The sequence below is a fragment of the Ischnura elegans genome, chromosome 4 (genome assembly GCF_921293095.1).
Source record: "Ischnura elegans chromosome 4, ioIscEleg1.1, whole genome shotgun sequence".
NCBI lineage: Eukaryota > Metazoa > Arthropoda > Insecta > Odonata > Coenagrionidae > Ischnura > Ischnura elegans.
This window is the reverse complement of record NC_060249.1, coordinates 95,646,796-95,663,335: the sequence shown is the minus strand read 5'-3', so window position 1 is coordinate 95,663,335 and position 16,540 is coordinate 95,646,796. Positions and strand designations below refer to the sequence as shown.

Sequence of the window (16,540 nt, the reverse complement as noted above, 5' to 3'; positions counted from 1 at the left end):
AGTTAACCATTATATTTTAGAGTCAATTTTGATTAATTTAAAAAATATATACATTTTTTCTTCCATTTTTGATCCATCTCCCACTTCTCAAGCTATATAGGACCAAAACTCAATGGCCTAAATACTTTTGCAGATAAGATGACATCACAAACTTATGCCACTCAGGTCATCAATTCTCTACTTCTCCTCAGCCTAGAATATGGTTCTTCTGTGGTTCATTGCTGTTTAAATACTTGTGTGCAATTCCATCCCCCAAAGCAAAGCACACCCTGAGCTAGTAAATGAACCTGAACTCTTATGAAGCAATCACCTTTTGAAAAGGGGGACTTCTTTTCCCATTTTAAATTTATGAGAGAATGGCTAAATGGATTTTTTTCATCAAATCTTAACTTAACCTTTTATCTAACAAATTATTTTCAATGAATTGGAAATTCAGGTCGCAGCTTCTTGTGAATCCTGAGAGTCTTAAACCTGCAGTAAGATGTCTAGCCATTTCAACAAGGAGTTTCATTATTTACATTATTCTTTCCGTGGTAGCATAGTGATTCATACACCACATCATCATTTGAGATTATGAAACAATTTTTTCAGAATGCACACTCTTGAAATATCAACCCTTGTGCAACATCATACTGTGTGGTTCACTAAACTGTAATTAATGGTAATCATTGCAAGAAAATTTTTAACATACGTTCAACTTCAACAACTAAATAGCACAGAGGAGGCACAACAATGGTAACTTTGAAAGAGACACCTTAGGGAAAGGTACAAATTAATGCTTCATAAAAGAAAATAGTTACATGTATGTATAGTAATGAGAATCAGGTGTATGGTATTCTCAAAATGAATTTCATACTTTATTCCTCCTTCGTAAAACATTATTCATGGTTATTGCAGAGGTAATCGCCTATTTTCTTTACTTCTGATAATGATTAACAAGCTCACCTGCATTGGGCATGATGTAGGGCAATTGGTGTTCGGTTGGTTGTCTAACTAATAGGAGTAAAAACATGTCATTTAGGAACACAAAGTTATTGTTTTTGTATGACCCAGGGTTTTATAGTAACTCAAATTTTATGAAAGAAAATATAAAAGTTGAATGATTCTTATCTCAAGGTAACATGAAGTTTTTATTCATCTGTAATTTGCATATTCTACACAACTCACAATTGAATAATGTTTCTCAAGTGCTCTATCATCCACAAATGTTTTGAAGCTCTGGATTTGAAATCTAGCAATCAAATTTAATGACAATAAAAACTAGAAGAATTTAAACAAAACATTATTGCAATATGAAATGATCAAGTAATTCATTTAAGAGATTTGTGAAGAAAGACCAATTTGATCCAAAAATTTTCATTAAAATAGGGGAAGAGTAGGGAACAATAAATTAAGAATGTGTACTTCTCTTAACATTATTTGATGGATCATGTAAGTTTAAGCAAAAGCAGGGCAAGAAAGAGGTTATTTTAGATGTAGAAGCCATGTACATGTAGTCTCAACTTCGTTCCGAATGGAAAAGTGAAAATCTTGTTGGAAAGGATCATTTTGACAAGCTCACTTGGGATACTTAGACCACTCAGTGATGAGAAATGGAGGAAAAAGCAGAACTATGGACCACAAGTGACCCATTCCATAAAGAATGAATATCTAGCTCTGTAAATTTTTGTAATCTAAAACAGATAGGCACTCACTACCTAAAGAGAAAAATAGCCACACTATTTTACTGTTTACTAAACAATGCTCAAGAACAACATAAAAAGGAGGGTAAAATTGAACAATAAAGACAAAAGTTCATTGGGCACACTTGAAATACATCAGGAATATAAGCTACTGATGCTCTCCACTTAATTCTCCCATTAGCTAATCTTTTCACACCTATTTTCTTTTTCACATTCTTCTTTAAATGTTCCATGTATTTTATTTGAGATCTTCTTTTTAAGATAATTGTTTAATAGTGCAAATGTTCTTCAACATGAATGGCAACGGAAATGCTTGTTATGAGAATTTTCAATACTTTTCCAATAATAATAGGGCATAAACAATCTGCAGAAGAGTTGATAAGACCAAAGAATTTTGAAAAGCAGTCAGTAGGGAATGAAGAAACTGCAGAGGAAGGATACCTATTTATAACAGAATAATAAAGACATCTCCAGGAAACTCTGATATTGTAGGATTCAGATACAGAAGAATTAAGGCATTTCAAACTTGAAAGCACCAGATTAATTATTTAAATCATCCAAATTTATGAAATTAAGAAGTTGAAAACCTTGGGTTCACTATGTTACATGACAAAGAAATAAATCTTTCTACAAAATGGTGAGTGCGCAACTGGTTATCTTAAATTACTTGATTGCAAATAACACAAAATGTACACTAATATTTTCAAAAATATTAACAATACTAACAAAAACTTAAAACAAATTGCCTCAAACAATTGCTCATAGTTAAAATGCACTTTGCTGATGTGCTGATGTTAGGAACATGATGATGAGGAGAACAAAATCGCATGTTTATATGTCTTCTCTACACTCCTGACTATCCAGGCTAATGATGGGGAGAGATGGCACGAATAATCGGAAGACACGGATAACCCAAATTTTCACTTTAATGTCTTGTAATGTTCATAATTTACATAAAACAAACAATATATTATTATTTATGCAGTTATTCTGTTATTTTAGAGTGCTTCCTGGACTCAGTGAGAGCATTCTTCGCCAGTTCACGATCTTTTAAGCGACAAATACATATTTGTACTCGTATTACTAATGCTCCATGTAAGGCCTGGTTTCAGAAACCATGCATCCATGGCTGCGTGATCAGAATCGGAAACAGAAAATTGGTTTGCACGAATGCTTCAAAACCATTGCGCGACATCGGAAGCTACACTGCGGGATGTGTATCCGTGATCACAGAGTGAGGTCACACACTGCGAGGCTTGGAAAGGAGGAACGTGGAGCTCCCGTGAATGCAGCTCGCGTGTGATCGCTTCCGTTTTACGAAGGGGATTCTAATGGAAATAATAAGCCCGGTGTATCCTAGCATTAAAATGCAGTCATTTTGGTGATTTGCATCCGATTTTCATTTTTTTATAAAGATTGGGGAATATATTGAGCGAGAGTGAAAATCATGCACAGATAATCCGCAACACGGATATGCCGCAGCCAGATAATCGGGAGTCTGCTGTTTATCTATTCGAATTCTTCTCAGCCAGTTGAAATTTTGCAGCCTCTAATTCATTACTTAAAGAATATTTACATCTACATCCATTAGTGAAAAAGGCTGCAGTGCCCAAAAGTCTCCCATATGATCGGCTGACAATGTTCCTACCTCCCTGCATATTATTTCATCATTAAACTCATTTCAAACTGCTGAGGGCGCACACTTATTTTGAAAGTGAGCGGTTTCAAAGGATACATCTTGCATCAAATTCTTCCTAGCAGCCTACAAAATTGAGGTATTAAAAATGTGTATGAGAGGCTATTCATGTTATCTTTATTTTATTTTTACTGTGTCAAAATAAGAATGATAATTAATTGCAAGCAGACAGTATATATAAAATTAAAACACTGATGAACATTGCTCTAGTAAGCCTGGACAGCATAAAATGAAACTATAGTGAAAATATAGAAGATGATTCTAACTCATGGATCTAAGTACATGGCCCCTAATTCTATAAACTATCTTCTGAATACGCAATGCATGAGTAAGAGTATTTGAAAGGGGAGGTCTTAAGTTTAAAAAAAATATATACCAGAGTCACAAGAGATTTAGTTAGCACATAGATATACAACGTCAGTTATGAGAAAGATGCCGACAATGCTATACATAGAATGCTTTCTGCATTTCTGAGTTCGGAAAAATCCAGTCAGTCCAAAAGGGAGTGTATCATGCTTTTTGCTCCTAAATCAATATTAACCCACAGACCATGAAAATACAGAAAACCTTTCCTAACATACATGGCCACTGACCAACTCACAAATGACACAGAATGGCAATGGCAACTTGGGTTTCCATGCCACACTTTCTCTGCACGTTTACAACCTATTCAATTGAATACATACTTGCGTTTTTATTTTTAATCCAATTTCATCCATACATCTTAAATTCACCTAAGTATTCCACCAACTATAATTTATCATGGTAAATTCAACTATTAATGTACTTTGATTTAACTCCATCAAGTAACAAAAAATTCTGTGGCGAATATTAACCCACTGACCATGAAAATACGCAATGCAAGTGTAAGAATCTATAGCTCTCAATGCATTCTAGTGCTCAATCCTTTTTTTATACACCTACTTGTAGCTTGCATCTTAGCAGGGGAAAGAAAAAGTTTGCCCTTGACAGATGAAACACCTAATAAGTATCAAATGACAATAATTTTTTTACGTGTGAGCATGAAGTACCTGGGTATGCCACATGACAATGCACACGAGTGAAAGTACAGGATAAGAGTAGAAGTAAAAAAATAAATATCTCTAAAAATTTCCAACTGATGGAAGAAAAACATTGATTGCTGGATTTTGAACCCAAATGAATTAGAAAATTATAATTTGGGTGATTTAACGCAATGCATAAACACGATTTTGGAATTTAATAAGCATTTTAAGTAACACATATATATATTCCTGATTGGATTTGTAGACTGCATCAAATTATCAATGTTGCTAACATTTCTTGCCTTATGGAAGTATAAAAGAGTGCTTTATGAAATATTTAATTTTTCTTGAGGGTGACAAGTTTCACACTCACTACCTGTTTACACTAATTTTTCTGTAAAATTTTGACTGGAAAATAAAATAATGTGTTTTCTATCTTTCTCACTTTGCAAAGCAATTTTGATTGCCATCTACCATTTTCTCAATAAATGGTATGCACTGTTATGTATCGAATATTGGGAATAAATAGGGAATAAATCAAATTCTACCAATGATATCATTCAACATTTGAATATCTGTATTTGAAGTAATCTAAATAATATGAATACCTTAGCTTACATGGAATGAATCAAGAGCATTATTTGGAACTGGAAGTATTCTCTCTAAAAGGAAAATGTGGCATGTAATATGAAACTACCACTGAAATTATCAATCACTATAATATTTATAACACCAGATGAAAAGCATTTACCTAAATGCATCAATAAAACACCCAAGAATTCACCAAGTTCACATGCAAAAATTAATCACATGCTCTTGCCACAGTTAAGACAGCCACAACAAAATCCAAAGGCAGAAGAAGCATTCATTTCTCCATTCCCATTATTAAACATTCATGCATTAGTGAAAGCTTTCATTAGATATATTTATTAAAGTTCACACCTTTTAGTTCCCTATGACTCTCTGTCCTCTGGGAAGGTGGGGGCCGAAAGCCGGATGTTGGGTGAGGGGGCTCATCTTCCCAGTGAGGCCTAGGTGGCGGGTAGGGGTGCATCGGGTAGTCAGAAGAGTGACTTGAGTGGGGAGGTGGGGTGCAATACCTCCGCCACTCTTCCCCAAGACTACGCTCATCCGGGGGCATGTACAGTCCTGAGGGTGACGACGACCGACCCCCTCCCCCCCGATCACGATACGGCGATGGAAACTCTCCTCCCCTCGAATCGTTGTGGGGGAGATGGGGAGATTGGCTGGGGGAGGGAGCAGGAGGGGGAGACGACATTCGCCCCAATGGGGGCGGACGATGCCCGTCCATGGACGTGGCGAAAAGGTTGGCGTCAGGTGGAGGGAGAGGCATGAAGGGAAGAGGGGGGGACATGGGGTGATGGTAAGGTGATCGGGATGGGAGAGGTGGAGGGGGGAACGGTGGAGGTGGCAAGAGGGGAGGAAGGGGCAAACGACTGCCTCCTCCGACGTGGGGAGGGGATGAATTTGGATCCAAGTAGTGGGAATGTGGGTCGGACAGAAGCATATCCACTGAACTATTTGAGGCAAGGCCCAAATGCAGGGGTGAAGCAGACAGCTCTCCATTACTGTCGATCATACCTAGGGGGATAAAAGTATCTAAGAGGTTACAAACAATTACAACAAGAAGCATTGATACATAAGATCAGCAAAATAGGTGCTAAAACAAAAGAAAAAACAAAAGTGAATAATGAACAAAAATATGACAGCTTACTATCTCAATGAGATGTAAAATTAGATGATAATAAAAATATTGGAAACAAATACTGAAAAAATATAGAGGGGTTTTATTGCTACAAAATAAACCTGAAGCATATTCAAGATCACATAAAGCTAGACAAAGGGTTTAACTCCTATACGGCAGAATACATTTAATAACCTATGATCATGAGAAATTTAACTTGAGCTCACATTGAGACTTGGTTAAGTTAATAATGATCCAATCTAAGGCTTTAACATTAAAAAGGTAACACATAATACACTGATTAAAGTCTAAAACACTTTAACAACTATAAGTAAAATTAAGTAGAAGAATATAAATTTTAATGCATACAGATGAATCATTGCAAAATAACCCATCGAAATACAACATGTCCCTTTATTTTTAGCATACCCACAGATGTGAAAGCAGGTGGATCAGCTGGCTCTTAAGTGTGGCTAATCCAAAATAAATAAAATTTTAAATTAAATACTAACTTCCAACACGGTCTAAATATCGACCATTAACCTCAAGTTTGATATATCATTAACCTCAAGTTTGATATATGTATATAAGTAACAAATACCAAAAAAAGAAAGGTAAAGTTCGATTTTTCATAGGTCCCACAAATATGCACCAAAATGCTTCAAACAGTAAAGTTACCCCTTTATTCTAATCAGTGGATTAAGAGATTTAAATGAACAAAATGTCCTGAACTGCAACACATACATACTATGCCAAAAACAAGTCCCTATTTGAGTTCTTAGAGATACTACCCTCAAAAATGAATGCGATGATTGTGCCATGAACAATTTGAGTCTACAAGAGATAAGTTAACGTTTTAGTTGCAGTCCATATGAATATGTACATAATTTATTACACTGAGGAGCTACCTTGAGTCAGTGACTTAAGAAACTTGCAGCCAATCAAATTCATTTCTTTGAATTTGAATGGATACCAGTTCAGTAAGGTCATACTAAAAAACCAAGAAGCATACAAGAGATTAAAACAAACGGTACACAATTTTGTATGCCCTGTTTCATTTTAATAAATAATAAAAAGGTCAGATATTTTCAAAAGGCATAAGACAAGGGCTGGGCACAAGTGATATTGGTGCAGAATCCCTAAAATATGATAAATAATAAATATAATATTTGAGTATGTAGAGAGATACTAAAAATTATATTGCCAGGGTATGTCTTGGTGATTGCTGTACTATTTACATGTGGTGTACAATGCATATTGGGTCCTAGGAGATTATCCTAAATCTATTTAAGAGAGAAATACATTACTAGGATGTTGTGTAACAAAATGAGATGTGTTCAAAGCCAAAAAACTATTTTGAATTCTTTTGAAGTGCTTAACATTCAATCCACCCAGAAGTATTAAGAAAAACGTAATTAGAAAATGCCGACACCTTTCTTAGGAGGCGGTATAAAATCCCAGAGCTAAATTATCTCCATGTGTACACATGACAATCATTTTGTAAATTCTGAAATAATGCCCAACACTGCTCCCAAATTCAGCACAAAAATGACAGATTTTAAATGGAAGATGATATTTGAGAAGAGAAGTGCGATATCCATACATACAGAACAAGTTTACACTTCCCACATATTTTCACATTAGAACATAAACTAAAACAGACTAAAATGAGACTCTATCCATGTCAGTGCTGAGGAAAAATTCTCTAGCTTTCATATATGAACAAGTTTCTTCCTAATACTGACTCATCCCTATCTCATTTTTTTCTGTATTGAATATTCACAATTCCAAAAGTATAGATGACTTCCAAGTGCTCAGGAGTCTTCACAAGTTATTACAGTGTTGATAACACCAATCCATTTTCAATTTTCCAGACTTTTCCCTTATTCACAGTCTGTTTTTTTTATTTCCCTGCTGATATACCATTCACTCACATATACGACATTTGAATAAAAATGCAGCTAAGTATATTCTGAAACATAGTTAGGAGTGTAACATATTCAGTTGAATTTTAAAAACAAATCAAATCGTAAAATCTGAGCAATCTTTTCTTAAAAATCTAGGATTATTGAAAAATCACTAAAAATCATAATAAAAACTTATGCTAGGCCTGCCATAATTGCAGCAACTTGGTCATTGTTTGCACCTTTTTCTGCAGGCTTCTCCGGAACTAACTTAGCCCTCTTGTCCTTACAGTCAGCAAAATTTTGCACCAGTGAATGCAAACAAAACAAAATGCACACATGGCTGCATGGATGCAGTAATGCCCTGTACCTTCATCTACAATTCTCACCTTATACTGTCCCCCTGAAGTTTTTACCCTGCAGAATCTAGGTAATTTCTATGACAATTCCAGCACTTCAAGTCCTAATTTTTTATTTCCTTGAAATTTCCCTGACTTCCTTAATCAGTGTACAAGCCAGGAACTAAGGTGGGGTGAAGGGTGGCAGATTAGAGGGGGTGATAAATTTTAAAAGTTTATTTAAAAAATTATTTAATTTTCTAATTAAATTTTTTTACAATAATTATTAATTCAACAATTATTAAATAGTTACATAACCTATTAATAAAAACTTATCAATAGCAAACATACTGTGTGTAATTTCAACTATTGCATCTCAATAAATAGCAATACAGAGGTATTATATACAAGTGGTGGGGGAGTGAGGAAGTGAAGGGGGATCAGAGGTGGGGGCTACAAACTCAATTTTGCCCCCTCACAAAATTCCTAGTTCCAGCCTTGCCAGTATGAACCCTGTTTTACTAAACTCAACAATTGAAGATGCCAATGGATAAAAGAGGTTCAGCAGAAGGCTCATTTTTTAAGTGATTAGATATACATATTTACACTAAAAAATTATTTGGTTTACAACAATATGGATTGCAGATGATGGATGGAAATGTGTGGGTACACAGCTGAAAATGAGGGCAAACTCTTTAATGAGAAGAAAACTTTTAAGTCAATACTAAGCATTAATATCGTTACAAATTATAAGTACAAAATAAAGTAGCAAAATATTTACGAGGTGTCACATGTTGTATTCTATGCAATACAATTAGGAGCTATTACTACCTTGACGATCAATGGGAAAAATTGATCATGTGCAACCAATATTGATGATAGGTATGAGGAAGGTGGGCAGGTTTTGAAAATTTAGTATCGTAGTCAAAATTGGCTCAGCAGAAAAAAGATTTTGTGGATCCATGCAAAGTAATGTTTCCATTGCATTAGGCATAAATTTGCTCCTATTTTTTTCTTGCAATATTAAAGTTTTCAAAATAAATATCAAACGGAGAATCTGAAATTTTTTAATAAAAATATGTATGTATAACAAATTTGAAAAAAATCAGGTTTGCATTATGAGTGGGGGTACCAGACATACGGGAGTTTAAGGGTATACCCAAAAACCTATACCTACTTCTGTTATCAATTAGGGAGGAAATGCAGAAAAAATTCAATGATCATCCTTTCTAAGAAATAAAGTTAAAAAAAAATAAAGTTTCAGTTGGATAATTATACGTAATAATACCTGATATATAATCTAAATCCTACAACTCTGTCTGAAGGTGATTATATTTTCAATATTTTTGTTTTTATACCTTCTGTTCACATTTTTATCAACAATATATTTCCACTGTCAATAACATTGAAGGGATCAGAAGGCTTTTCTATATTACCTAACTCCAAGTACAAAATACCTTTCCTTTTGCAGACCGATTCACCAAGAAAATTACAGATCCCTCATAGGTAAGATGCAACAAAAAATTTTCTAACCCTCCAATCATTATAAACATTAAAATGTAAGGTGCGTGACAACACACCTAGCAGTAGACTGGAGAATTTTCTATTTTGATATTCATGGTATATGGCACCAAATAAAGTTGTGAACTGATTAAGGATAACATGTATCAGTAGTGTAGCCAGGGAAGGGGCTCAAGGGGGTCTGGACCACCCAAAATATAAAAACTTAATAATTTTTCTTCACAAAAGAAAACAAAATATTGAAAAAAACATAAATTTACAAAATATTTCTTTAACACGGTGCGTACCAGGGTATTTAAATTCCTAGGAACGGCAATTCTGGGTGGAGGTGTTGAGATTGGAAATATGCCTTTGGTTTAAACATGGTTAAAAAGCTAATGTTTAGAATATAACTTTACCCAATCAAACGTTATGATGCATCAATTCATTATGAATAACGAACAACAACTGAAAACGTACTAACGAATTCGTATTGTAGGCTTTAAAATTGTTTAGGTTGACGCGCCTAATTGACGAGAATCTTCGTCATCCGTCCGGAACATTCGGGAAAAAAATGACGAGAATTCTCACCATCCGTACGCAAAGTGTTAACAAATGAAGTTTTTTCGATTATAATAAGTGTTAAAATTAGTTTAAAAGTCATTACTTAGTATGTACCCTGTTTTTTCAAAAAAATTCCCCCCTGGTTATGGACTCCCCCCCTGAAAGAAATTCCTAGCTATGCCCCTGATATGAATTAAGAAAAAAAATGATAAAAAAAGATATGAATAAATAAAATGGATGAAATGATAAAAATAGGAAATGGGTGAAAAGATAACAATATATTTATGTAAATAGGATATGTTATTTTTTGTCAATCGACAGGTAGCATCTGAAAATAGGTAATTAGCAGATTAAAAAATTTAAAAAAAAATCAAGCAGTCTATTGATAGATATTTATTTGAAAGAGCTGTATTGGCAAGCAACTGTTCGAAATTTTTTGGTACTAGGTTTATATTTCGAAGGACAGGACAAAAGAATGGACCATGTTGAAAGAACCGAAATGAGAGGCTGCCCTCTGGATCGTAAAGAATCTATGGATTTTATCTGAATCCATGGAATTGAGAATTAAACCTTCACTATTAGTAGAGATAACTCCCGGATAGAAAGACATTGCCATTACTCATCAATTTTAACCATATGGTTAAGTGTTTTAAGGTTTTATACACCACTCTTCATCATTTCTCATGGAACTTCACTTATGTTAAAAGAAAATTGATACCCTTAATGTCCACATGAAAGTTGATAAGGATTAGCTTCCATCACATTAATGGATGAATGGCCAAAAGTTGGCTAATAAGACAATATTCAAGGAATTCTAAATAAATTCTACATATAAGGTTTTTCATTAAAGAAATGCACGTGAAAGAATCAGGGCTACATGTATAGAGAGAAGATGAAAGATAATGGCGAACATTTTCAGACCGTTGCATTCTTACAGGTGACACTGGGTTCAGGAGGAGTTAGCATTAAGCACATATAAAGAGTAGCATAATCAACGGGGGCAATCTGAGAAAGGCATTCAGATAACTGGTCGTGAATTTTTACTGAAGATTAAAGTATTATTACTCCAGTATTCAGTTTTCATGGAAAGAGTTACTTCCAAACATTTGAAATTTTAGAGAAGCAATTTATACAAATCACAACAAAAAATTCATATGAACTAGGAATCAACCTTCAATCCTAGAGCCAGAAGTTGTCTAATAGACCCAAGAGGCTTGAAAAGAATGACAATCTGAACATGGTGAGCCTAAATTCTTAGGTGCAACTCTTAGTTCAAAATAATTTTATCCAGGCAGTTTACACATATGCAATTTAGGATAGAGATAAACTAACTATTGGCTTCAGATATATCATAGGCAGAAGAATTAATACCTACGCTTTCACAAGAAAACATAAGATTTCATGACGAAAAGTTGAAATCACAGCAGGAATATAACTTTGCAGAAAAGACGGACAAGAGAGGCACCAAAAAGTATGGAGATTTAGTAGCCAGAAGTAATGTAGACACGCTGAGTACAAAATTGATGAGGATATAATGAAGAGACAAATTAGACAAGGAGGAAAGCTATGAATTAGAAGAGTTTTAAAGGAAGAGTAGGCAAGCCATATAAAGTGTATGTACATATGTATAGGCTATGAATTGTGTATATACAATTAGAAAAGCCATAGTGATGTGCGGAGCGTGGCTATGGCATAGATGGTCCGAGAACCTACCTTTATCGGTAGAACACCTGTGATGATTGCGGGCAGTGGGTTCAATATCTGCATTGATAGAATACATATTTTTAGTTTTGGTGTTTGGTGTATGCTTAGTACTGTGTACTCTGATAGTAAGCCAGTATTTTTGCCCAAACAATTTCCATTCAATGGACATTGGCATATATAGATGAAAAGCTAGTGAATGCAAAATGTTTGTGAGTTTTCCTTTCGTAGAAATTCTTATTACAGCCTTGTACGGAATAGAAAAAAATCCATTTTAAGATGCGCATTGAGAAAATCATAGTCTTAAAATATAAAATTTCAGACTCTCCCTTAAACAAAATATGTAAGATAAATTAGACACATTAAATCTTCTCATGAAGCTTCTGGAAATCAAAATCGACCAACACTATCCATACCTAATTTAGCTTCAGTAAATAGTTCCAATGTCCTAAGGGATAACTACAATTTTTTACCAATTATACTGACTGAAAACATATTTTAAATGAGATTCAAAGAATTAGAGAGTGATATAAAGACTTAGTATACAATTTAGGCAAGTATTTGCAACCACAATGTTTTCCATTGTTCCAAACCTCAGTATGTCGATCCAATATTAAAAAATAACACCTTTTCTATTAATTACTCAGTGATACACATAAGCTAACCAAGGTTAATCCTCTACATAATCAATAATTTCAAATTTTTATGGAATATTTGACAATTAGCCTTAATTATCATGTAGACAATAAGATATTCTACCCCAAAAAAATAAGAGATGTTGCATAACTTAAAAAAGAAAACCTTAATTGATCATTTTTTCTTCCCACAAAAAAAACATCATTAACATTTATCCTTTTCAATCCTTTAAGTCTTTCACAACTGATAGATACTTTTAACTTCAAGGTAATCGGAAATCTTCATCACAGGCTGTCTTCATAGATGACATGTAAGCTAGTATTCCAACGCACACCAATGGATGCAGACCACAATACAGGAAAAAATATTGTCCGCCAAAATAAAGCTATGCCAAATGAAGTGTTTCATGTAGGTAAATAAAATGACTAGCATCGGAGAAAACCTTGAAAAATTTCTTAGTCCCCAGTCTACTACCCCAAAAAATTTAAAATCTTGTCAACAATATCCATTATACTGTTACCCATTTCTATTTAAAGAACAATGCCACTCCAAAAATACATTGGCAAAACCTAAAATGGTAGAAGGCGTAAAAAACTGCAAATAATGAAAAGTCTCACACACAAAAAATATGCAGTAAAGTACAAATATTATGTTGGCATCCATTTAAATCTAATTAAAAAGACACCCAAACATCACCAAGAACTTCTTGGAGGCATCATCTTCAAGGAGTTATAATTATCTGACATAACATTTTTGCACAGAAAAGGTTAATGAAACCAAAATTTAAAGAAAATTATGACAGCATTTTATTAGCCTATACAATTATTTGCTTGAAAAAATAATGATTTTTACTGAAGTTCCATGTCTTACACTAATATCATTTTTCTTCAAAAGAAAATTTGTTTCAAACTTTCTTTATGAACAAAATTTATTTTTGCTTCTAGGGGGGTCAGCTGCCTCCTGTTGCCCCCCCTCACACTCGGTGCGTCCATGTCTTGGGAGTCTATGCTTAGTTTGGGGAGTCAGTAATAAACCTCATTTAAGAGCTGTCACTGGTTTTTTTACACATTTGTACCAGCTAAAAACTAATTAGAAGATTCTCATCCAGCAGCAGATGTTACTAACAAGGAGACATCGCCAAAGTGATGTTCGGGATCTGGATGCGGATGTTATTTTCTAAAACTATATAGGTAAGATAGAAAAAGTCTCGCAGCTTTCTTCCACATAGGCCCGGGTTCGAGAGATATTCGCATGTAAAGATTTCACGCAGTATGACATCCCATGAGTAAGCGCTCACTCTAAATTACGGCCGTAGCGATGCGGTCTAGTGCATTAGTCCCCCATCCTGTCGTTAGTGTCCCGGGTTCGAGTCCCAGTGTCGGCAATATTTTTTCTCTCTTCTAATTTTTGAAATCACTGCTACATTTTATCCCCATTTGTTTTATTTAGTTACTTCGCGATTTTTAAAATTTAATATCAATTTATATTTTTTTAAACAAAACTCCTAATTGTGCCTTACTACGCGAATTAGAGGATGTATATAATTACTCACACGTGTATTTCTGTGTTATGTGCTCATCATGTTCACCGATGCACACCTCTGCCTCGCATCAGTTAACCTATTGTACATCATCGGGGACTAATGCCCTACATTGCACCGCCATGGCCGTAGTTGAGAGGTAGCGCTTACTCAAGGGATGTCATGCTGCGCGAAATCTTTACATGCGAATATCTCTCGAACCCGGGCCTATGTGGAAGAAAGCCGTGACACTTGTTCTACCTTACCTATATAGTTTTAGAAAATAATATCCGCATCCAGATCCCGAACATCACTTTGGCGATGTCTCCTTATAAGCAATAAAATGCATGTGGCATCATTAAGCTCCTTGGGAAAGACAAGGAGCAAGACCACATTCTCCTCAGTGCACATTTTGTAGATTTTTTAAAGATTTATTTTCATTTCCCAGAAAACAGCTCATTTAAGGTCTTTTTACTACATCGGGGGAAATAACATATAACAACTTCTATCACACACAACCATTCCCTAGATAGGGGCAACCTACCGAGGCGGGACTTGAACCCGCGACCTTCGGTTTTGCAGGCGAGGACTTAACCCCGCCGTCACTGAGGCCAGCAAATGAAAGTTATTATCGAAAATCATTTCTAATAGTAATGTTATTACTATTTATTCAACATTAGTAGCTTATTTCACAAATTATAAGTAATTAAAATAAGTTTCCATTTAATTAAAGAGATCATTATATATAGAATGATTTACTAACAATCTTAATGGCCCTTCTTCCTAGGGTCATATTCTGGCTTGGTTAGAATTCTGTACTTATGCACCTCAACGAACTTCCTACATTTTTAAAATATGAAGGATGCCCATGAAAAATATTAATAAGAATTCCTGATTAAGAAATAGCGTACTAAATATATGAAATAGAGATAAATTTAATGATTCATACCTTCCACAAGACCAAATACCTCACAACACAAAAATATTAAATGAAGGTTTCATAAGTCTAACTTAAAGAAAAAATTCACAAGGCATCCCCCTCCTTTTTTAACTCTTTCAAAATCTCAAGACCTTGAAGTAAAACTAATTAGCAATAATTATGCTTCATAATTACTTGCAGAGTCAAGTCACAGAGAAGAATACTAATATGGCCCCAAGATGAGAAGGTAAGTCATTGGTAATAGTGTTTGAAGGTGGTAAATATTGGCTGACGTCATTTTGTGATGAGGTTAAGGTTGGGAAGAAAAGGAAAATAATCCAGAATTAGCAATACCCTTGTCTTAATGATCAAGGTTAAGGGGAATATGATTGACCTCCTCCTCTTTCCTCCTCTCTGGTCATATGATGTAATTATGTTCTTATCATGGAGGTAACACCACATAACAATGTTCACCATCAATATTCTCCATGCATAAGTACTTTCCATACATGAACCTAAATGCATGCATTAATATAAATTAACGAAAAAATAGATCATATTTATGAGAGTTCCTGAAAATATAACATTCTCCAAGAAGCTGTAGGTGTAGCATAATTATTCCTAATGATGAATTACAGGTGATTCTCCAATTTTTTTTCATATTTTGCATTTATAGGTTTATTGAATAATTTATATGCATATATGTATTGAAGAAAAACTATGAAAAGATTCCTTAAATTCACTTGAAGACTTACTCATATTTGGCTTGGATTCATCTCCATTTTGTGAAGTGCTGGCAGGATGGGTTTTATCAGCCATTGTTAACCTGGATAAAATAACAAATACAGAGAAAATAAAATAAAAAATGCAGCGATGAGTAAGTGCAATATATGAGGAATCACCACTATACCTGTTTCTCAGTTGACTTGCTTCCTGCTTGGATTCTTCCAATTTCCTTTCTGCCTGCCTAGCAGCCACCTGGTGAATGAAACAAATATAGTGTAAAAGTATGTCGAGTAAAATAAAATGTAAGTATAAAGTTAATATCCACTTACCCAATTTTCATGAGCTTTTTTCTCAAAAGTAGCTAACTGTGTCTTGTATCCTCTTTCCTGATCTAATATCTCCTTCTTCAGTGTTTCAGTCTGAGACCTGAATGAGATTTGTTTCATTAATTAATCGAAAAAACATATATTAATTAAAAATATTTTTGATAGCAGATACAGACAGGAGCCAAATGTAAAAGGGACAACAATGTTTCATAATTTATACGCTAGAATACGCTACCTATAATTTTTACGAGGGAGGAACTAACTCACAAATAGTTCTAAAAACATAATAGGCAAGGTTAATGTTTTAGTGATAAATTACT

The 16,540-nt window shown here is 34.4% G+C and overlaps 1 protein-coding gene across 6 annotated transcripts in view; it reads right to left on the bottom strand.

Moving 5' to 3' along the window:
* Positions 1 to 16,540, bottom strand: part of LOC124157804 (transport and Golgi organization protein 1) — a 52,303-nt gene that overhangs the window by 3,262 nt on the left and 32,501 nt on the right. For 3 of the 6 annotated variants that reach the window (XM_046532825.1, XM_046532824.1, XM_046532827.1), the window contains 5 exons: positions 16,224 to 16,320; positions 16,079 to 16,146; positions 15,924 to 15,994; positions 5,325 to 5,984; positions 946 to 993 (listed from right to left, as the gene is read on the bottom strand). In XM_046532825.1, the coding sequence (XP_046388781.1) occupies positions 946 to 993; positions 5,325 to 5,984; positions 15,924 to 15,994; positions 16,079 to 16,146; positions 16,224 to 16,320 (944 nt within the window). Of the gene's footprint in view, positions 1 to 945; positions 994 to 5,324; positions 5,985 to 12,106; positions 12,155 to 15,923; positions 15,995 to 16,078; positions 16,147 to 16,223; positions 16,321 to 16,540 lie in introns of all 6 variants that reach the window. The other 3 variants (XM_046532828.1, XM_046532826.1, XM_046532829.1) reach the window with 3 other exon arrangements.